The 24912-nt window shown below is 35.7% G+C and overlaps 1 protein-coding gene across 2 annotated transcripts in view; it reads right to left on the bottom strand.

Moving 5' to 3' along the window:
* Metap2 (methionyl aminopeptidase 2) overlaps positions 1-22259 on the bottom strand; it is a 38421-nt gene extending 16162 nt beyond the window's left edge. The window contains exons 1-6 of one of the 2 annotated variants that reach the window (XM_046419329.2): positions 22026-22259; positions 20157-20261; positions 13299-13364; positions 8200-8302; positions 1424-1585; positions 531-712 (exon numbers count right to left, since the gene is read on the bottom strand). In XM_046419329.2, the coding sequence (XP_046275285.1) occupies positions 531-712; positions 1424-1585; positions 8200-8302; positions 13299-13364; positions 20157-20261; positions 22026-22176 (769 nt within the window). In that variant the 5' untranslated portion in view covers positions 22177-22259. Of the gene's footprint in view, positions 1-530; positions 713-1423; positions 1586-8199; positions 8303-13298; positions 13365-20156; positions 20265-22025 lie in introns of both variants that reach the window. The other variant, XM_046419328.2, reaches the window with a different exon arrangement.
* Positions 22260-24912: the final 2653 nt, after the last annotated feature.

Below are 24912 nucleotides of genomic sequence, written 5' to 3' on the forward strand. Positions count from 1 at the left end.
ATGAAGCAAGAAAAAAGAAAAGACAATGAAATACAGAACAATGTAGGGCAAAAAAAAATGAATAAACCAAACCAATAGAACCACTGGATCCTACCTATCCAATTCAGTAAACCTTAGGTAAGTAGTTCATCTAAGTTTGCTTTCTTGCCTGTTAAGTAAGAAATAAGATACTTGGGGTTTTGGGGAGAGTTTACAAAAGTAAACAAATACCCCAAAGCTGAAAAAATTAAAGGCTCTACTATTTGAATAGATAATGTATATAACAATGACCTGACTAAAGAAACACAGGATACTTTCTATGCTTCAATACAAAGAAAATAAACCTTGATTACCCAATAGACTTCATTTTCAGTAGGATGCTTTAAAGGAAAAGAAAAAATCTCCCTCAACACATCTCTACTGAAAAGGAGACAACAACAGAATTTGGAAGTTCAATATTTATAGTTCCATCTAACACTATAATTCTGGAGTGGCTGGTTTTTTTCCTGAGGGGGTGGAGTAAAAGATAGGAATTATATCCATGAACTCACCACTTATATGTGTTCCAAAGTCTATCTTACAGATGTCATCATACTGCAATACTGTTGTGTCACCAGCATTGGGAGTATAATGGGCAGCACAATTATTGAGAGAACACCCAGTAGGAAAGGCCAGGCCTGCGTTTAGTCCATTCTCTTTTATTAGCTTGCGTGAACAGTCTTCCAACTTTTCACTAAACAAAAAGAAAATGAAATTTGTTTACTTTTAGATTCTTACCTTTATATACCTTATAGATTAGTAAGGCCAGAATGTTTACTAAAACTCTTACATTACTTTTTGGGAACAATCTCAGTATTTTCTGGATATAAATAAGTAACAATTTCTACTACGATATGAAAATAGCTCATCTATAAAAGACAAAGAAATTTCATATCTGGAGAAAACAATCCAATTTTATTTACTAGGAGATAAGTTTCTGATAAGTTTAAATGTTGATTTTATTTTTTCATGATGTGTATTTTTTAAATTATCTAAATCAAAGAACTGTCTTTTATACTAATAATTTCTCAAGGTGAAAAATCAGGGAAATAATTTTATTGGTTTCTTCACTGCACTATAATTATGCTTTCTGTCTAAGAATTTTTATATTATGAATTATTAAATCACAAGAGATTACTACACAGAATATAAAAATTAGTAATGAATACATGTGCACCTGAATATACACGTGCAAAAAGAGAGAGACCACGGTACAAAACAAGTGTGCTCCTCTTTTGGTTTCCTCATTATAGTGATACAAGAACTTAGTAGATATTTATAGAATCTTTATTTAAAAATAGTTTTATGAGCAAACAGTTAAGGAAAGCCAAACATTATAACTGCAGAGTTAGTATTTAAATAAAATTTTTTTTATCATGTTCTTACAAAAATGTATTCCTTTTACCAGATTTCTATCATTGTCATCCCAGGCTTGATCCAGCTCATAACATATTTTCTAACTTGTCGATGTGCTTCTGCAGCTTCTCGAAAATCATTCCAAATCTCTTCACTAGCTTGATCTAATGCTTTCTTTTCTTCACTTGTAGTTCTCCAAGCAGCTGTTCGCCTTTAGAATAGGCATAGCATACTATGAGTCATTTAAAAAAACAGCAGAACAAGCATAAAAGCTGAGGGAGATAATAATACAAGATACTTTAGATAAAGGATATTATGCACAATTTCTGTATGTCAACAAACTTTCTGAAATACCAAAATCACATACCTGTAATCAAACCAAATCATGTTAAACATTTTTTTAAGATTCTTAAAGGGAAAAAACACCTCAAGTGATTTCATTCATAGTCAGACTAATATACTGGCAATATAAAATAAAAAAAAGGAGAAAACCAGAAAAGACATAAGAGTCCTAGAAACCAAGCAGGTAGGAGAGAAAAGGTCATACTTCCACTTGAGGCGATATATACTTACAGATTTCAAAAGAGTACAACAAAAATTAGCCAAGAGAGAAGTAAAATTGTCCTGCATATCTGGGGAACTGGTTCCAGAACAAATCCAATGCCCTGGGGATACCAAGATCCATGAATGCTCAAACTCCTTATATAAAATGATGTAGTGTAGTATATACATACAACCAATGGGCATTCTCCTGTATACTTTAAGTGATCTCTAGATTATTTAAAATTCCTAATAAAATGTAAATGCTATGTAAGTGTTATACTATGTCATTTAGGGAACAATAATAAAAGTCTGTACATTGTACGTGTTCACCATATTTTTTTTTTTTCTTTCTTTTTGCAGTGCTAGGGATCAAACCCAGGGCCTCTTACATGGTAAGCAAGTGCTCTACTACTAGGTTGCATCTCTAACCCCAGATATATTTTTTTTTAAATATTTTTGATTGGTAGTTGGATGAATCCACAGGCACAGAACCCAATGATAGCAAGAGCTAACTATTAATCCAAAGACCTGAACTGGAAATGTGTTTATACTATCCTCAAAACACATTATACTATGTGCTTGTATAGGATTTTTCTGATTGTATAAGATACCGGAGGTAATGTTTCTCTTCAAGAAATGACTCACATTTTTAAACTGCCAGGGTTAACAAATTTTTATATTTAATATCTAGGAATGAAAGCCATTGACTCCCTCTAAGCAGAACATTTTTAAAAAATAGTTACTGTTTTAGAATGAAAAATCTTTTAGAACATCCTCATAATTTGGGAGTGGGTGGGTAGGGTCTGTGCTGGGATCAAATCTTGGGGCACTCTACCACTGAGCCACATTCCCAGCCCTTTTTAATTTTTTTTTTTTTTTAATTTTGAGACAGGGTCTTGCTAAATTGCCCAGGCTGGCCTTGAACTTGCAAACCTCCCATCCTAGCCTCCTGAGTTGCTGGGATTACAGGCATTCACCACTGCACCTGTCTAAGCTCCACACATTCTTCAGTAATATTGTGTATATAGCTCACAACTCATTGATTACTAGAGTACAAAGGAGGCTACTTCAAGGAATTACCCTTATTTGCCTCTTAAGCCAGTGGCTCAGCCAACTTCGGCTCTCAGTTAAATCCAACCTAGTATCTGTTTTGTACATAAAATTTCATTCCTGTACCTATTCATTTATGTACTGTGGACAGGTTCTTCCATGCTACAACAGAGATGAGTAACACTCAAGACCTAATATTTAGTACACGTTCCTTTATAGAAAAAATATACCCAAGTCTAAGTTAACAGGCCTCTAAGTTAATGCTCTAAAATACTTCCTGACCTCTTCTGTGTGTTACTATCAAGTTTACCACATTCATTTCCTACTGTTTTTGCTACTTGTGTGCCAATATCTAGCACCTCTAATTTGCAAAGGCCCAAAGGAGATGTCCTATTTGGCAGAGCACCACATAGACTTCTTTGGTTTGTTTTCAGTTTGGAAATGTATTTGAGATCTGTTTACTGATGTTATCAGATAATCAAAATAGTATGGTTCCATCAATATAAAGTCAGTTTTAACCCCATAAGTATTTAAATGTATATAAATTACTTTTACAGAAACAGTGAAAATTTAAGCAATTTTTATTCAAAATATACATTGGACCATCCTATCTATATATGGTAAAAGCATCAGACTAGAAAGTAATAGGATAAGATCCTTCCTTTAAAAAGAATACTCTCAAGAAGTGGCTCAATATGCTACAATACAGTAGTTGCTTACTCCAAGCTGGAACAGAACTAAGAACCTGGATATTCTAAGAACAAATCATTTTCAGGCAGGCATGAAGGTCATAGTTAATCAATTTTTAAAAAAGACACAGCATAATTCTTCATCTCTTACATCACCATAATTCTAGCACATATACCACAGCAGTAGCTGGTAGTCAAGTTTAAGCACCACTTGCCTCAAAAAGTAAAAAACATCAATGAAAAGCACGTCCATAGGAAGCTAATGGAAATCATGAATCTAGGTTGTGAAAATGAATTAGTTATTATTAATTCAAACACTTGCCCCCCCATCCAACACTTAGTTCTTAAAGGCTAAAACGTGAGTATAATTAAATTTCAAATGCACTATTCTAAATTTTAGAATCAGAATATGCTGTAATAAAGACCCCCAATACTAAACTCAGGAAATCTCATGAGTATCCTACACTCTTAGAAGGAGTGGATTCTTCAAGATTATGGAATGTCTTGGAGATGAAGCCTTTGATTTGATCCCTAGCACCAAAACAAACACCACAAAGGTTATAGAATGATCTCCATCAGTGGCAAAGAACTACCAATCAGAAACTGGATTAAAGAAACTCTTGTTTGAAGTCTTTAGTTTAAATTAAAAATCAGCAATCATAGAGAAATCAACTATAAGGGCCTCTTGTTATAATTTAAGGCCCAAATGAAGGACAAAAATATCATGGAGTCACTCTTTCCTACATTGAATCTACAAAGAACCTAATTTATTTGCAAACGGTTAAAAACTACTTCTATGATAAAAGAAAAGAGCAAACAGCCATACAAATAACCATTTGTATTTCTACAGGACAATACACAACATTGCAATATTTAGGAAAACTGTTACCTTGAAAAGTATTTCAATATATAATTAACAGCTTCCTCCATTAAACCAGAATTCTTTCTACCTATATTTAATTTGCAATAGAAGCTAACAGCAAGGAAAGGTAGTTTTATTTAAAAAGGTAGTTTTTTAAAAAATCTCAAACCAGGTACCACAGTGCGTGCCTGTAATCCCAGAGGTTTGGGAGGCTGAGGCACGAGGATTGCGAGTTCAAAGCCAGCCTCAGCAAAAGGGAAGTGCTAAGCAACTCAGTGAGACCGTGTCTCTAAATAAAATACAAAACAGGGCTGGGGATGTGGCTCAGTGGTTGAATGCCCCTGAGTTCAATTCCCACTACAAAAAAAAAAAAAAAGACTCAGTATTTTTCTCAAGTTACTTCAAGTATTCCACAAGACTCACATTAAATTATTAACACTATGTTAACAAACATAGGAAACCAATGACTTTCCTCTCCTAACAATAAGCAGATAGAAATGGAATAAAAACATTTCATTGGGGCTGTGGTTCAGTGGTAGAACACTTTAATCCCTAGGACTACATAAAAATAAATAAAATGAAGCTAGTGTGTCCATCTACAAATAAAAAAAATACTTTAAAAAAACACATAAAAAATTCATTCATATCAGCAAAAACATAAAATATTTAAGAACAAATTTAACAAGAAACAGATAAAACCATTCTGAAAAAAAAAAAACTGAATAAATGAAAAACAGCATACCAGGACAATGGATAAAACAGCAATAAAACTGCCAAATTTCAGAAACTACTAACAATGTGATTCTAATCAGAATTCTCACAATGACATTTCAGTATGTTTGTGTGTGACTGGGGAGAATAATTTGTCTTATCAACTTATTATATTACAAAGTTTATGATCTATTTTAAAGTTTCAATATCATAAGAATAGACAAATAGATCAGTGAAGCAGAACAAACAATTCAGAAATTGATTCCATTATATATAAGAATATATAATATGACAAAGATGGTCATTTAATACGGTAGCATGAATTATTTACCAATAAACCAGCTATCCATTTGAAAGAAAATGAGTACACTAAAAATGTAATAAAACAACAAATAATCCGACTCTGAAAATTATTTTTACTTAATACACATATACCTACCTAGACAGAATTAACTGCTGAATGATTTATAGTGGCAAAATATATTAGAGACAAAGAGAATGCCCGTCAATTACAGATTGGTGGAACAAAATAATAATAGAGGGGCTGGGGATGTGGCTCAAGCGGTAGCGCGCTCGCCTGTGAAACCGGCCGGGGTTCGATCCTCAGCACCACATACAAACAAAGATGTTATGTCCGCCGAAAACTAAAAAATAAATATCAAAAAAATTCTCTCTCATTCTCTCTTAAAAAAAAAAAATAATAATAGAGGTATTCTAATTACTTGGAGAGACTTTCAAGAGGTAGCATTGAATAAGAAAAGCAAAGGAAGTGTGCCTATGATTCCATTTTTATAAAACAGTGACAAAATTTTCTCCCTTATATAAAAAAGACACAGATGTACACATATGTGAGCAAAGAAAAATATGAAAAGCTACCTGCTAGGTGGTTAACATGAGTCTAGAAGGAAGGGAAAGAAGAGGGAATAAGCAAAATAAATAAATAATAAATAAATTTAAAGATGTATGTGACCACATATGTACTATGAGAATTTATGTGATTAACATATAATTGCATGTATCTATGACATTTAAAAAGTATTTTTGAGCTGGGGTTGTGGCTCAGTAGTACAGCACTTGCCTGACATGTGTGAGGCACTGGGTTCAATTCTTAGCACCACATATAAATAAATGAATAAAATAAAGGTCTATCAACAACTAAAACAATATTTTTTTTAAAGTACATCTTTTAAGACAGGGATAGCAAATGGTGAATTCACATTCAAAGAAAAGATGCCTGTGCTATAAAATCCTCAATTTTATAGATTTAATGCCTAATAATATTCACATTTGGGAATAAAGGAAGTGAAATTAACATCATGTTTTGTGTTTAAAGGAAAATAGGATGTCTTTATATACAAAAAAGAAAAAAGAAAAAGAAAACCACAGTAGAAGCTTTCTTAACCAACTATTGCAACCACTGAATCACTCAATGCTTTTTTTTTAATACCAGGGACTGAATCCAGGGGCACTTAACTACTGAGCCACATCCCCAGCCCATTCTAAATATATTTATAGATACACACACACATATACTGTTTAAAGACATATATATTGTTTAGAAACAGGGTTTCACTAAATTACTTAGGGCCTGGCTAAGTTGCTGAGACTGGCTTTGAACTCACGATCTCCTGCCTCAGCCTCCCGATCCACTGGGATTATAGGCATAAGCCACCACGCCCGGCTTACACAATGCTCTTGATTCCCTCTGTAAAACAGATTGAAATGACCATGGTATTCTGAATATTTGTGGCTGACAGGTTACTATGCTGGAAGTAATAATAGCAGCTAATTTACTTAATGCTCACAATGCATCTGTTACTTGTTTAAGTGCATTACATATGTTATCGTTCCTCACAGCAATCTTCAAAGTGTGCATTATATAGAAGAGGAAATGAAAGCAGACACAATAAATTACTTGCCCCAGTCACAAATCTGGATGTTAGGACTAGGATTTAAATACAGGTAGTTTGGTCCCAATTTCCATGCTGTCTACATAATACCACTATGAGCATCTGCTGACCAGATGAAACTATCCCCACAAAACAATTTTCTAAGAATTGGGAGAGTTTGTTCCCAAACCTGTGTAAGTCATCTGTACTTGATACTGTAATTATATAATTCAATAACACACTACATAAAAATAACTGTTTCTATGAAAACTAAAATGACTACTCTGAAAGTCTCTTATAAAGATAAACCATCAAAAAATACTTCTGTCAAATGGGGCACAGTGGCTCAGACTTATAATCTCAGTGAATTGTGAAGCTGAGACAGGAGGATCACAAGTTTGAGGCCAGCCTCAGCAATAAAACAAGGCCCTAAGCAATTTAGCAAGACCTTATCTCAAAATGAAAACTAAAAAGGACTAGAGACATAGCTTAGTGGTAATGTGCTCCTGGGTTCAATTCCAGGAAGGGGAAAAAAAAAAATCTAAATAAAATATATATGGTTTGGGGTGTGGCTCAATGGTAGAGGCCCCCAGGTTCAATCCCCAGCACCAAAACCAAACAAAATAAAAACACTTTTGTCAAATTAACTCTAGATAAGATTAAATTTAAATGTTTTTGGGGAAAAATGTAAAGATACGACATCCATCCTCAGCTCACTTGGTTCTTTCTTACTCCTCTCCAGAGAAATCCAACATAGACATCATAGGTAATGCATTATGAATAGTTTATGAACGGAAAAAAATGAAATCCAAAGGAAGTCCATGCCAAAATACTGAAAAGTCAAAAACAAATTTAAATTATCCTTTATCTAAAAAGATTTATTTGGGGGGAGAGTCCCACTTTTTTTTGATTAATCAACCTGCAAGAGGTCCCAATCATTTTGGATAAGAGGGCTTCTAATGTATACAAATTCATAAGCTTTTAATAATAAAGTAGTAGTTCAAAGTTTAGATAAAAATCAAACCTGCTTGATTGCTAAAATTGCCAAAAGTCAAACTAGAAGTTGTTTTATGATCCTTACCCATCTTGAGTGGGTGGGTATTCACACTCTTGTCCTTTGGGAAATACACCATTAGGATACAGGTCACATATCGGTACTGAGGGAGGGTCTGTCTGAACTCTTGCTGTGAAACACAAATAAAGTGTTAACTTCTATAATTAAATATAAAAGTAAGCAGTTATTATAGCTTTCTCTGTCCTAATGATTGTTATATGTCCTCATTTTAATTTCCCCGATGTCATATTACAGTTAAAAACAGAAGACACTTCAACATGCAGGCCATTTCCTGACTTATTGCTACATGGTGGAATGATCTTAATACCATAGGAACATGTGTGACTGCATGGTGTGACGCTACATCTACATAGTGTACAACCAAAAGAAAAGTTGTGCTGCAATTGTATACATTGAATCAATGCACTCTGTTGTCATATTTACCTAATTAGAATCAATGAAAAAATTAAATTAAAAAGACATCTTTAACTCCTCAAGATTCCATTATGTATTTAAAACATATAAAAACATCATATGCTTTGGTAGAAAAAGCACACTTCCAATGTTTTCATCCCCACTTACTGTACCAGAGATGTTAAGAGCACAGAAGTTGGCTTTCACAGATAAAAAACAAAAAAGTGCCAGGCATGGTGGCACATGCCCGTAATCCCAACGGCTCAGGAGGCTGAGACAGGAGGATAATGAGTTCAAAGCCAGCCATAGCAAAAATGAGGCACTAAGTAACTGAGTGAGACCCTGTCTCTAAATAAAATACAAAATAGGGCTGGGGATGTAGCTCAGGGGCTGAGTACTTCTTAGTTCAATCCCCAGTAACCCCCCCCACACACACACAAAGAAAAGTAACAAGAAAATAAGAAGTCCTATTACATATTAATAAGTGAAAAACTATTATTCCCAGGGAATAATTAGTAAAAGTTAAGAGCATAAACTATCGATGCTGAAAATCTTGAGTTAGCCATATGCAAAATTTCCAGGTACATGAAAAAAGTTATAGCACTTGGCAAACATCTTAGACATTATTTCCCAAATTGTAGAAAGTTTAAGTATCCCTAATCCAAAACACCCCAAATCTGAAACTTTCTAAGCACTGACATACTGCCATAAGTGGAAAATTCCACACCTTATTTCATGTGGCAGGGTTCAGTCAAAACACAAGCACGCTAAAATTACCTTTAGGAAATGTGTATATGAAACATAAAAAATTCAAAAATTCCAAAACACTGCTGATCCCAAGCATTTTGGATAAGGGATACTCAACCTGTAAAGTCGCCAAAATGCTTTAAGAAAATATAAATTTTTCTCTTGAAACTTTTAAAAATACATAAGAACTAACCATGTAGTTCTTACTATATGAAGACCTGCCTTTTAGTAATGAATGCTATATCCAAGGGAATACCAAGAAGTTGCATGAGAGCTAATTTATGCAGCAATATATGACTTTCAGCGTAGACAACTGAAGCATTTACCAACTACTGAGTAAGTGGTTCATGTTATGAAATTTTTCTTAAATTTTACACATATTTTCCTTTTTTTGTTCTGTAAAGGGGAAAAAAAGGCACATAAACATGACCATTTAATGAGGCAAATTATTATCTAAGGAACCATTTTTTGGCTCACTCCTTCAATCCAAAAGTAGTATCTCATGAGTGCCAGCTGGTTCTTTCTCTTTACATGATTACATTTAAAACTGTTATATGGGCAAGGAAAACTGGGAAACACTTTCTCCTCATGTTCCTAAGAGGAAACAGAATTATAAAATGAAAAAAAAATTAGAGATTACCTAATTGAGTTTCACATTCAATCTAGGAATCCTCTAACACTCCTTACAGATGAAGCTGAAATCCTGACGGTGGAGATAGTCACTATCTCTCAAGCTAATATCTATTCATTTTGGGAACACTGTAACTGTCTGAAAACTCGTCCCATATTCCTCTCTCTCTCTCTCTCTCTCTCTCTCTCTCTGTGTCATGTTCTTCTATTAGTCCAGCTTTATTCTTTGAAGTTTAAAAAAAAAAATTGACTATCCACTGCTACTCATTCCTCCCTACAACGAGGAACCACTTTAAGGGATATGACCATCTCATCACTTTTATCCAAATTTGCCAGCCTTGAAATTGTTAATGTTCATTTTAAATGGAGCCAAAACTGACTTATATTAATGTGTCAAGTTAGGTACAATTAGTGTAAGACTATACCTTGGATTTTATACACTCAAATTCCTAAGGATCCCAATCACCCTATATTAATTTTATATCTGTATCTGTAAAATTTCCGCTTATTAACAGGTTATATAACCTTATTAACAGGTTATTATCACAGTTATCCTAGGTTCAAAAAAATCTTGATTTTTGTTTAAATATTATCACCAACTAAAGACTAGTTATTCTGGTCTTATTATTTTTTTTGTTGGTCAAAGTTTTATTACAAATAAATATACCTTCTATATTGCCTACGAATTAAAAAATGTTAAAGATCTCAAAAAGAGCCAGAAAAAATAAAATATAGCTAGGTGAGGAGGTGCACAACTGTAACCCCAGCTACTCAGGAGGCTTAGGCAATATGATTGCAAATTCTAGGTCCGCCTTAGCAACTTCGTGAGACTTCCCTGTTTCCATATAAAAAAATAAACTGGGGAAGTGCCTAAGTGGTAATGCACCCCTGGTTTCAATCCCCAGTACGAAGAAAGAAAGGAAGAAGGAAGGAAGGAAAGAAGGGAGGGAGAGAATTTGTAATCAGAATATCAGAGCAGAGTTAAAGTCTATCATTTACCAATTACTAGCTATGACTAGGACAACACAACTAAAAGCCTCAGTTATCTCATTTACAAAAAGAAGTCACATGAAATCCTGATAAACATTTGGTATCATAATGTACTGTATCTGAGGATGTGTGCGTGTGCACGAGCGTGCGCGAGCGAGGGGAGGGGGGGTTCAAATCCAGGGCCTCATACATGCCAGATAAGCACTCTATCACTGAGCTATGACCCCCAAATTATATAAAACTACAAATAAGCTATAATAATATGTATTGCAGTTACATGCTATTACTTATAATTCTCCCACTTTATAGATGTGGAAAATGAGGGAAGTAAACTAATCCTGGTAGCATTATTTTTATTATAACATTATGTCTTATTTCAGAAATGTTTTATCAAAAATACACAAATAAGAGACATTCAAAGTAAATAAGAAAGCAAAAATCAAAACAAGGAAAAGAATATGAAATAGAACCTGAAACAAGGCCAATAAAAAAAAAATCACAAATTTGGCTCTAGGCCCACAAGTAGCCAACCTTAAATAAATAAAAAGCCAGACTATTTTCATAGTTCATGGTATTTTTGAGATAAAACCAATCAACTACACAGGAAAAACACAAATATTCTTGATACCAAGACCAGAAAAAAGAGAGTCTCTTAAAAGAGTGCTAATAAAGTCAGGTGAAGTGGGACATGCCTTAATCCCAGCAACTCAGGAAGCTAAAGCAGGACGATCCAAGTTTAAGTCCGGCCTCAGCAACTTAGTGAGACCCTGTCTCAAAAAAGAAAAAGAAGTGGGGATGTAGTTCAACGGCAAAATAAAATGCCCCTGGATTCAACTCCATCTCTCCCCTTACACAAAAAGAGTGCTAATACAGAAATGCAATGAAAGGGCTGGGGACATAGTTCTGAGAGTATTTGCCTAGCATATATAAGACCCTGGGTTCGAGCCCCAGTACTGCAAGAAAAAAAGAAATGCACCAAAATCTGGTACAATGGCACACATTTATAATCCCAGCATCTTGGGAAGCTGAGGCAGGAGGATCACGAGTCAAGTGAACCTGGGTTCAATCTCCAGTACAAGAGATAAATTCAATCAACAATATTCTAACAGGAGGCACAACTGCATCATACCAAAACATTTGTCAGTAGAATTTTAAAAGGGACAAGTGTAAAATAGCTCCATAATCATCCTCCTTACCTATCTACTTTCATTAGGGAGCAATTTTAGAGTATTTGGAGAAATAGGTATCTGCAATTCATTCTCAGAGAATACCATTTTACACAGTCACTTTTTATTTAAGTGGTACCAGGGATAGAACCCAAGGCTGTGCAAGTGCTCTACCAGAGAGCTACATTCCTAACCCTTCACAGGCACACTATTAATGATTTTGAATGGAAAGAATAGGGAATAGGACATTAGAATATGTAGAAGATTCCTGGAATGTAAAATTAACTTGTGCTCACTAAATACAGACTTATATGTCCTCACAAGTTAGAGGCAGAAATGACATCCTTATACACGAGTTAGAAAAGAAAGGTTATCCCACCTCAACCTGGTTACACACACTAGGGGAATGGCTGACAGAGGCAAGAGCTTCTCTAAACAACAGATAAAAATGGAAGTCAAGTCCCCTAAATTCTAATTCTTAAAATTTTAACCTGAAATATCTTAAAGGACGGTATAACCAGACATTTAATGATCCCCAATAGCCCAAAGAGCATCCAAGATTATTAGAACTTACATGTTCTAATTCTCAAACCAATCTTTATTCCTCCATACTATACAGTCTTTCCCATAGTCTCCCTAATATGTTTTTAGGCTTTTGAAGATATATGGTTGTCATTTTTAGAAATACAATCTAAGTAGGGTCATATTTTATACATATTTAAAATAGTATTATAACAAATGTATTTATAAAATCTCACCATATGCACGTAGTTTAAAATAATGGAATTCCTCATTAAATGTTCATTAAGAATCTCATAACTTCAAAGCTGGCAGATAAACCACAAACCATGTTCACCTATTACAACATAGGGCCACAACTTACCTATCCCTGACAAAATTATTCTTTGTATTATGCAAGTTTTAATTTATAAAATTTTTAGGAACTCACCCCTACCTTGTGATTAAATGCAACCAATTTACATAAACACTATAGAAAACATCAAAAAGTTTGTTAAACTAAAACATTTGCTATATAATAATTAGTTTCACTAAATTTTACCTCTATTAACCTAAATTTATTTCTCTGACGTGTATTAGGACCTTAAACTTCTAACCTACTCTTCAAACCTGTTGGTTAAAAATTACTATTACCAAGTAAGATTAACTTAAGATACTAACGTCCTCTCTTCTTCTTCTTCTTTTTCTTCTTCTTTCCAGTTGCTCCATCACCATCTCCATCTCCATCTAAGAAAAAACAATTCCAAATACACATTCATTTAAACCTCATAAGGACAGGGGTAAAGAAAACAGAAGGAGACAGGTGTGTATGAATGTGTACATACACACAATGCGTTTTAAATAGCATTTGATAAGGTATACTGCTAGCTTTTAGTACATTCATTTATGTAATCAAAAAACACTAGCAGATTTTACTTTGAATTACTTGAACACACATTGTTGAATAAAGTATCTTTAAGAATAAAAACTGCATTGACTTTCTTTTTTAAAAGCTAGGAAAAATAACTGTAAAAAAAATTACATCAATAATAATGACCCTGTGACTTCATCTAAAATAACACTAATAACAATTCACATGTGCTCTGCAGTTAAACACAGTTAAACACATCATTATTACCTCATACAATGCTCAAAGCAACCCTGTGAGGTAACAAGGAATGTCTAAGGTACTTGCACATAATAACCCTACTGGTAAATTGCATAACTAGACCAATAATTATGTCAATTGATTCCTAATCTAGTAGGGTTATGTGGGGTATCATTATTTTTAACGCCTTTTCCAATACAGTTAGCAGAAAAAGAATTCTGTAGTTAGGCCAAACTTTATGCAAAACTCAGTGGGCATGGGCGGGGTTGTAACTCAGTGGTAGAGAACTTGCCTCACACATGTGAGGCCCTGGGTTCGATCCACAGCACCACATAAAAATAAAGATATTGTATCCATCAACAACAACAACAAAAAAAACATTTTTAAAAAATCAGCGGGCATATATATACTCTTCCTGAATTCTGGGTCTCTACAGCGCCTGATGCCCAAAAATTGGTGGAAAATAGTTGTCAAAGAAACACCCAAAACAGCCATGAATCTGTTTGAGTCTTTATAATAACCATCTATGATGGAAACTTTGAGAAAAGTTAAGGATACAATTAAAGACAAGATGAAATAGTGACTCAGAACATTTTAAATAAATGTATAGACCTAAGAGTCTGAACTTCTAAAAATGCTGTTCAATAAATTCCAGCAATTACATTTGAAGTTTCCAAATCTACCCAGAAAAATCACACTGCTCTGAAACTGCAATGAACATGACGCTGTCTCAGATAAGTATTAGTTGATGGTCTAATAGTATGCTCATCATCATTTAAGTGTTCTTTTGAAAGTTCCACCTAGTGGCTATAGTAACATCAATAATTTTAGATAGTAAAACCCACACCTATAAAACAACATCAAATGTCTCTTAAATTTTTCTTCTTGAAGTGCACCCTTTTACTCCCAGATTAAAGAAGAGCCATGAAAGCAATTCTCTCACTATTCGATATACAATATTATTTTAATTACCATATAAAATTGCAATCATTGGCTTAAACAGATCTCTATTCATCTGTGGGCTCCTTAAGGATTACACATCTTAAAACTAAGGACAGTGACAAGAACATGGTGAATGAATGGCCCTTTAATTTATCCTGTTAATATTTATGAAAAAATCAATGAAAATGCCAGTATTTGACAATTTTTTACTTACAAAATTGAAATTTCTTATATCCAATCTTTTATTGGGGGTACTGGGGGTTGAAGCCAGGGGTGTTTTACACTGAGCTACACCTCCATCCCCCCCCCTTTTTTTTTTGAGAAAGAGTCTTACCAAGTTGCAAAGGCTAACCTTGAACTTATGATCCTCTTGCCTCAGCCTTCCAAACACAAGGCATGTGCCACCACACCTGGCTGTTACATACAATCTTATAAAATTAACAAGAACCCACTAGGTAGAAGAGTACAATGGAAACACAAATACTGCATATTTACTCATTATTTATTGCTTTTTATGTTCAGAAGCCTAAGAGGAAAAACTTTTGGAAAATACAACTCAATGTCCTTGACGTATCAGATAATCTATTTCATATATTCTGCACGACAACTTCTTTATTCCATTAAATGCTGAGTTTCTAAGTGCCAGGCAACAGGGACAGACAGTAATAAGCAAAATAGTTTTTGTTATGAAAAAATATTCAAGTGTCTAGCATACTGCTACACACACTAGACTCAACCTAAAACAAACATTTTGAGATATGAAGCCACTTTTAAACATGCTAAAAATTTTTCCAGCTGTGTGCCTTTGGTGAATTATTTAGCCTCCCTCTACAATGGTTTCTTCATCTTAAAAATGGGATAAATAAAATATCCTTATTTGATACTTTATCGTCCTTCTGAAACTAACTGCCTTATTCAATGTCCAATGTCTGATTCAATACAGAGTAACAGCCACCACTTATGGAACTCTTTGTGCCAGGATGGCAGCAGAGTCAAGATCTGAATAGTAAGCTATATGTAGTTTTAGTTCCAACCATTATACCATATTGAAATTTATGTTTTTATATGTCTGTCTTTCATAGCATCCCAAAATATTTCTATTAGGTAAAGACAGTTCATATTTATTTCTTTATTAAAACCATGCCCAAATCAACTAATACCCGGTGAACTGACAATTAGACATTCACATAGGAAAGGAAAAAACCCTTCTATTTTTACCTTGCTCAATAGAAAAATTCTGAAAGGCCAGATGTGGTGGCACATACCTATAATTCCAGTGATTCAGGAGGCTGAGGCAGGAGAATTGCCATTTCAAAGCCAGCCTCAGAAACTTAGAAAGGTCCTAAGCACTTAGTGAGATCCTGTCTTAAAAATAAAAAATTTAAAGGGATGGGGATGTGACTCAGTGGTAGAACACTTGTGGGGGTTCAATCCCCAGCACACATGCACGTGCACACACATGCATACACATGCATACATACACACACACAATCAAAAAGGATAACAGACCTAAATGTAGCAGGTAAAAATATATAACATTCTTGAAAAGAAAATCTTCATGACCATGCATAAATTAAAAGAGGATAAACTGGACTTCATCAAAATTAAAATTGTGTTACGAACAATACCATCAATAAAATGAAAAGACATTCCACAGCATGGGAGAAAATATTTGTAAAACATGAATCCAGTAACATGCCTCTAGAATACACAAAGAACTATTATTACAACTCAATAAGATGACAAATAACCCAATAAAACATACACAAAAGATCTGAACACTTATAAAAAAGATATATGAAGCCCGGTATAGTGGCACACACCTGTAATCCCAGTGGCACAGGAGGCTGAGAAAGGAGGATCACAAATTCAAAGCCAGCCTCAGCCTCGGTAAGGCACTAAGGAACTCAGTAAGACCCTGTCTCTAAATAAAATACAAAACAGGGCTGGGGATGTGGATCAGTGGTTGAGAGCCCCTAAGTTCAATCCCCAGTAGCCCTCCACACCAAAAAAAAGAAAAAGATATATGAAGCCTGGATTACAGACTAGTTGACACCTGTACTCCAGTGACTAGGGAGTCTGATTGAGACAGGAGGATCACCAAGTTCAAGGCCACACTCAGCAATTTAGTGTGGCCTTAAGCAACTTAGACCCCATCTCAAAACAAACAATTAAAAGGGCTGAGGATGTAGCTTAGTGGTAAAGTGTCCCTGGGTTCAATTCCCAGTATCACAAAATAAATAAATAAATAAAAAGATATTAATATGAAAGACAAATAAAAACATGAAACCATAATGATGTACCACCAATCACACCTATCAGAAAGGCTGTAATTTAAAAACTGACAATAGTTAAATGCTTATGAGAATACGAACCTGGAACTCTCAATCATTGCTGAGAGGAATGCAAAATGGTACAGCCACTTTCGTAAAGTTTGGCAGTTTCAGAAACCTCATTTGTAGGTATTTACCCAGGAGAAATGAAAACATATGTTTACACAAGGGCCTTTTTGCAACTGTTCATAACCTTATTCATAACAGATAAAAGCTGGAAACCCAAATATCCTATAAATGGTAAATGGATAAATGAATATGGAATATTATTCAGCAATAAAAAACAATGTACTAATTCCTAAAAATGAATGCAACATCTAAATAACTGTCAAAACTATTATTAAGTGAAATAATCCAACAAACAAGCTGCATACTGAATAATTATATTTATATGATAATCTAGGAAAGGCAAAAACTACAAGGACAGAAAAACATTAGAGGTGGCCAAGGATAAGAGCATGGAGCAACAGAACTTGATACAAAGGGACAAAGGAAATTTTTTGGTGGAGATATTTTTGTGGAAATGGTCTATACCTTTGTTTTTGGCAATGGTACACAATTCAATATCAAAACTCCCCAAAGTGTACACTTACAAGGGGAAAATACTATTTTAGGCAAATTAATAAGCCTGACTTAAATTTACTGAATGATTTACCTCTGGCATGTTGCCAGATGCCTATAGGATCAACTATAACATGGATACCAACAATCTCATGTTCAACATACCTAAAATTATATTCAATATCTTCTTCTTTGCCTACAAAGTCCCTCCCCTAACTCTAACCAGCTCTCTGCTAACTTCATATTACAGGCAAGAGCATTAATGCTCTGTCACATCAACAGTCTCCATTACTATTATTGGATACTTCCTCTCCATTTCTATTTGACTATTTGTTTAAATCTTCCCTCACCACATGCCTGGCCTTCTGCTAAGTGGCCGTAAAAATGATCTCCTTGCTTTTAACATATATGTACTCTCCTGTAAATAATCATGCACAAATATAAAGTCTAATTATTTTGTCATAACATGCTTAAAAATGCTCAAAGGCTCCATCATTGAATCCTCTTTTATAGCCAGTTTGCTCTGTTTATTATACTCTGAAAACTTTCTCAGCGTTATCCCTTCTCAAATGGTCTCTTCTACTTGGTTTTAATCAAGTCTTACTCCCTCCAATGAGTATTCTTTTAGCATTCAGCTTACAATTCCATCTCCAAATTTCATTGAATTGTAGTGTATATACCAGAATATCTTTTCACTTTGTATATCTTTTCACTTGATATTTCCAATACACCAACAGTTTTCTTCTAGGAGAAAAATTCTAAAATATAGCTTTCCATCCCTCAAAGAGCACTCGTAACAGATAAGTAGTACTTAATTTATCCTTATTATGAAAACAAATTAGGAAAATAATCAGCTCAAATTGGTGAAAACTGTCAATATTCCTAAAATTGTCTTTAACACACTGAAGGTTTCTAATTTATCACATAAAACATTTACCATGTCAAGAAATTCAGTGAACTTTGTAAAGGTAAAAACGGAACAAAGCAAACATCAAAATTAGCACTATGATATTCTATACATAGTGGATCTATAACAACCTATTATATTACCTTGAATTTACAAACTCCTTTCTTGTTCAAAGTTCAAAATATGTTCATAATCTGAAGCATAAGCCAAAGTAGAATGGAGAAGATGTTTGCTTAAGGAAAAGGAAAAGCTAATGATTTCTTTCAATCTAGGCACCTCTTTTCCACTTATGTTTACTATAGCTTTTTTAAAAAAATGGCTGCTGTGACTCGAACCCAAGCCCTGGGGCACACTAAACAAGCATTGTACCACAAAGCTACACCCACAGACCTTTCTTAATTTTTCTCTTTTTTTCTTTTAATTTTGAGACAGCATTGCTAAATTGCCTAGGCTGGCCTCAAACTTGCAATTCTCTTGCCTGAGGTTCCTGAGTAACTGGCATTACAGGTGTGCACCACCACACTACACCTGGTGTGACTTAAGCTTCCTGAAGGCAAAGAACACATCTTTCTAAAAAAAAACTACTCTAGATTACCCAAACAAAATAATTTGGTACAGCCTCCACTGGCTAAAAGGTATTAGCCCCAGGCTGACAGTGCTTGAGGTAGAGCAACTGGTCCTGGTAGTAAATAAATAAAAATTCAAAAAATAGGAAATCCCTATTTCCTCCTGTACCAAAACAGGCTATAGAATTATAATAGACTTCTGACTTAATCTTCTCTCCCTCCTGTCTTACAGTTACATCAAATACTAGAATTCTAGTAGCTGTCTTAAAAGAAATTTTATTTTTTTAAAATATTTATTTTTTAGTTTTAGATGTACACAAAATCTTTATTTTACATTTATGTGGTGCTGAGGATTGAACCCAGCGCCTCATGCATGCTAGGCAAGCGCTCTACCACTGAGCCACAACCCCAGCCCCAAAAGAAATTTTATAACATCCAAATACCCATAAAGAACTAGGATCTGGGAATTCAAAAGAGTTTAGAAGCACTCCAATATACTCCTTTAAGAATGAAGAGAGGCAGCACTGGTATAGAGAATAAAAGGCATGAAAATAAGGTGCTAAGTTTCAAATTCTGGCTCTGTTATATATACTAGCTGTGTCATGAGGCAAATCATATAACTACCACTTCTCTGTAAAATGGTAGCACCTACTTTGCTGGATTTGTGAGGTTAAAGTAAGTGAAAGTATTCCAGCATAATGTCTAGAATATAGTAGTTGTTAAATAAATATCAAATAAACAGCCTCTCAATTTTATTGTATTAATACCCTCTACCTGGCCTTCTGCCAAGTACATTTTTTTTAAAAAGCTTTTTTTATTGTAAATGGACACAATGCCTTTATTTTTTTTTATTTTTATGTGATGTTGAGAATCGAAACCAGTGACTCACATGTGCAAGGCTAGTGATCCACCACTGAGCTAAAACCCAGCCCCCCAAGTATATTTTTGAAAACTAAGATCTGTGCTACCTGAGCAGCTAGTCAACATATACAACTTTTTAAGGAGTTGCTAATAAATGCCTCTTCCTTTATCTGCAACATTAACTGAAGCTTTGGCAAGTGAAATGTCAGATAACCTCACATTTTCTATCTTATAATCACAAAGATCAAATTAACCATTTACCTTCATCATCATCATCTCTTTCTTTCTCTTCCAATGCTTGTTTTTCCAACTGTCTTGCTACCTCATCCACTGAGGTTCCTGATTCTTTATCAGGTTCCTGTTGCCCTGCTGATCAAATAAAATAGCATGAACCAAATGTAATAAGGATACTTTCCCACTAGAATATGTTCTAATGATCCTGGACAGCTTGCAAGTGCTTCTTGATAAGTGCTCAGGAAACAAAAAACAGAAACATTATTTTGAATATAATTTGTTAAATGGCAGAAAAAAAAAATCTTCCATACCTAAGTAGTACCATCCATTCATTAATTCATTCAACAAAATACCCACTACACATACTAGCAGTAAAGATAAATAAGACCTTCAAGGTCCCTATCCTTATTGTACTTTAACTTTTAAAAGTATTCAACACACTCATCAAATTCTTTAATTACTAGCAAGTACCTATCTAGTAATTAAGTATCTAATACAGGCAACAGTGCTGAAGGCCTTAAGAAGGATTCAGACAGAACACCCCTAACTCTGTGAAGAAAGCAGCTGTCATAATGAACTAGGTTTGAAAATCAATCAAACAAAATAAACAAAAAAGGATAGTCCATTGCGAAAATACAAATTTTTGAACATCTAAGCACAAGATGAAGCCCATGCTCTGCAAGTAATTACAATCTAGCTGTATAAGTAATACACTGAGAAAGAGTAAAACCAGGTAGCACTTAATAAAGTGACATTCTGATTACTGAAAAGAATTTATATTAAGAGATACAACTGTTAAAAAATATATTAGGATTATTCCGCTGAATACCTTCAAGGACAAACTGAGGAGTTTGGATTTCATCTAAAAGCCAAAACAGCCACCAGAGTATGTCCTAGGATTAAATTTTGCTCTGGAAGAGACCCAGCAAATCTACAACTCTCCCTCTTCCCATCTAATCAAAATTTCAGAAAGACATCGATTCATCCTGTGCACCCTTGTTTTCACTATGACCTCTCCGTTTCTGTCTCGTTGTATCTCTGATTTTCATTAAAAACAGCTAAAAACAGTTTTTTTGCTAAAATGAAATTGGTGAACAAAAACGGTGACTTCTCAAAACACTTGAGTTCTTAGCTAATAAAACGATCCAACTGTGTACTTTCAGTTGTTTTCCTTGCTTCACCAATAGATTTGGAGGTTACTGCTTGAGACGTTCCATTCAGAGCCAAAGAAGATCCCTTCTGCATTTGCCTGAAAGTGGCATCATAATTCGGGCCTAAAGGCCCTAATGCTGGACGATGCTGTGGAATAAGGCAGATGAAAATTCGCACCACCACAACCAGAAATTCTCGCTGACATAAGTGTGTGGGCATACAGACATATATACACACCCCAAACGTGCAACCTGCAACAACAACCCCGATGTAAACCCGGATGGTGGGGGGCCATCGGGTCGGGCTATACTCTTGCCCACCGCCATCCTTACGTCTCCGGTAGCTCCAGCAAAGAGGCAGCATGGAGATTTTTGAGGAGGGCCCCAAACCACGCGGAATTTGGTAGAGCCGTGTTGTGTGGCTGGTTTCATGTCCGCGCAATGGTCTGCCTGGGAGCTGAGCCCAGGCAAAAAAAAAAAAAAATGGGGGTGGGGGGCCGGCCCCGCGACCCAGGGCTACCGCATGCGAAGCTGAGGCATTCTTCTACCTCATCTCTGCCCCAAAAAGCGGGAGAAGCCGCTCTCCCCAGCCTAGGAATCTGGAGCCCGGCCTTGCCCCTCTCTCAGGCCTGGGAATCAATCCAGTCTAGGGCTCCGGGTCCCCGGTCCCTGCCACCCCCGCCGAGCCTAAGCCAAGTCGTTCGGCCATTCCTGGCAGAGACTGGGAAAACAAGACTCCCCTTACCTGCGGTAGCCCCTTTACTCTTCTTCTTCTTTCGTCTTTTTTTCTTGGCTGCTTCTTCCGCCGTAGAGGCAGCTCCCTCCTCCCTGTCGTCTGGATCCAAGTCGCCATTCAAGTGGCTCCCGGAGGCCGCTGCCTCCTCCACGCCCGCCATGTTGCTCGAGAGAGCGCGAGGGAGCGAGACAGAGCGGCGAGGGCCCGCTCCTTCTTCACCCACCTACACCAGCGACGCCGGAAGCTGCTCTCGATGGTAGGGCCGCGGGGAATGCTGGGACGGCGGAGGACTGGACTGCGGCGTCGGGCCTCTGTGCCTATCTGGTGTGGGCTAGGGGCTGACTGATACCTGACTCGTCCCAGGCCTCGGGCATTCCCGGTACAAATCTGCCCGCGTACCGTCAGCTTGAAGGGGGACCAGAGTGAGCTGGAGAAGCCCGTGCCTGCTGTGTAGAGAGGGCGACCTGCAGGAGGAGGGGCGTGTTGGCTGGAACCGAAAATTTTAATAGTCTTGATTTATAAATCATAAGGGAAGCAGCGAGCATTCCTTAAAAAAAAAAACGCGTTTGATTGAACACATCCTTTTGTGTGTGTGTGTGACTCAAGGACTGCGTCGTTAGTCACAGCTCTCTAGGCACGTCATGTTGGAATCTGGAATTCCGTGTTTCGCGTACTGTAAACCTTGGATGATTCAAGATGGGAGCCCCTCACGCTTTTCTTATTTTCCAGTCCATGACAAGAATTGCAGGTTCTGACAGACGAGGATACACAGCCCTTCCCGTTGATGCATACACCACTGTCTTTATTTCTAGTCCCCCTTCTTTTTGGTCTTAAGACTATTCGCCAGAATGCAATTGAATTTTGCCTATTCTTTCTCTAATCTTATTATGAGAGCCTTGCAGTTTGAGATTTAGTATGTGGCCTTAGTAGATTGTGATTGGCTGCCTGAGCCAATTCCTCAATTTCTACCAAATATGGGTCTTTGTTCACCAACAGAATTTAGGGGTTTTAATCAGTTTTAACCGATTATGTTTCCATGTTCCATATATAGGACACACATAGAAGTTTACAAAAACTTAAATTGAGCAACAAAGTTAAAGGTATGGGGGATGTGTGTGGATGTGTGTGTATACATATGTGTGCATAAGTATACTTATCATATATGGGTGTGTCATGGAAAATGATATATAGGTATATATGTCACATGTGTTTGAGTGTCTCCATATATATAGGACCCAAGAACATATAGGGACCAAGCTTCGTTGGCATCAAAATGTCTGTAAGGGCCTTCTTGCTAGTAGTTTTATATTAAACCTTACACAGGCTCTGATCATAGCCCCTGAAATGCAATATCAGATGGGTGGGGTGTAGCTCAGTGGTAGAGTGCATGCTTAGAATGCTGTAGGCTCTGGGTTCAATCCCCAGCACCAAAAATAAAAAATAAAAATAAAGTATTATCATGTCTTAAAAGTTCAACACCTAGCCAATTCTACTAAAAACTATTATACCTTTACAAATATTTGTTTTTCAACTGAAATATATCCCTACTTACATTTTAAATTCCTTCCTATGGTTGATATATATATATATAAATGACAATAGAAAACTATGAACCAAACACAGTATCAAAAAAGTTGACTTATCAGCCAATTAAGAGGAAACTGGTTTGTAATAATATTGCAAGTAAAACTTCAAGTCCCACAGAACATCTTAGTATTAAAAAAAAAAATCAACAAAACCTGTAATCCTCGTGTTGGTGTGGAGGATTATCCTGCAGAATGAATCTAATGTGTCAGTATATGATTTCATAGCTTAAATATTTATTTATGCTTTTGAATAGATGAAAATTAGTTTGTAGTGTAACCATAAGAAAATAGACACACAGCATATTGTTCATTGGTACTTTAAGTTACTTGTTTTTCTAATATCACCAATAAAAGGTTTTGGCAATGTCGTTTTTTTTTAAAAAAAAAAAAGTAGTTGTAACCTCCATTTACCCACAATCCTTTAAAATGCCTAGTATGATCTGGCCCTTACCTATATCTCTAGACTCTCCATTCCCTTTCTTAGCTACAGTTCACAAAGTTCTGTCTGACCTTGGAGCATTTCACACACGCTGTTTCTTCCAGCTGGGCTGTTCTTTGCCTGGCTGATACCTTCACTCATTCAATCTGGGCATGGTGACACAGGCCCATAATCCCACCAGCTCGAGAGGCTGAGGCAGAAGGATTGCTATTCAAACCAAGCCTCAACAATTTAGCGAGGCCCTAAGCAATTCAGTGAGACCCTGTCTCTAAATAAAATATTTAAAAGGACTGGGAATGTGGCTCAGTGTTAAAGCACCCCTGGGTTCAATCTCTGATACCAATAACAGCAAACTCGTACATGTATGAAAATCAATTTCAGTTCATGATTATCCTGTTTTCCCTTCCCCTTTTTCCTTTAGTCTTCCCCTTCCCTTCTCCTTCTGTACTCTACTAGAATTCCTTTCTCTCGTCTATTAATTTGTATTTAATTGATTCTTTATGTAATCTTATCCTTCCCTCCCCCTTTTCTCATTGTACTCTAGCTTCTGCATATTGGAAAAAATCTCAAATTCCTAATAAAAGATCACAAAAAGACATCTATAGCATTTCAACATGATGAATACTATATAGCCATTAAAAACCAGTAAAATGAGATGCCTGTAGACTATGTGGATAAATTAACATATTTACATAATACAATTGTCAAGATGGACAGCAATATAGTCACTTTGCTCTATAAATGATTGCTCTGCTAGCAATCTAGATTCTAGACCTATGGTTCCCATCCTATTGGATCCTGTATTCTATTCTGAGAGTATGGTACTTTCTACCTTTTAAGTAAACAGTCTTTTTACATTATCATTATGAAA

Source organism: Marmota monax, unplaced genomic scaffold, assembly GCF_021218885.2.
Source record: "Marmota monax isolate L192 unplaced genomic scaffold, Marmota_monax_Labrador192_F-V1.1 WCK01_AAM20220418_F8-fsc00036, whole genome shotgun sequence".
Lineage (NCBI taxonomy): Eukaryota > Metazoa > Chordata > Mammalia > Rodentia > Sciuridae > Marmota > Marmota monax.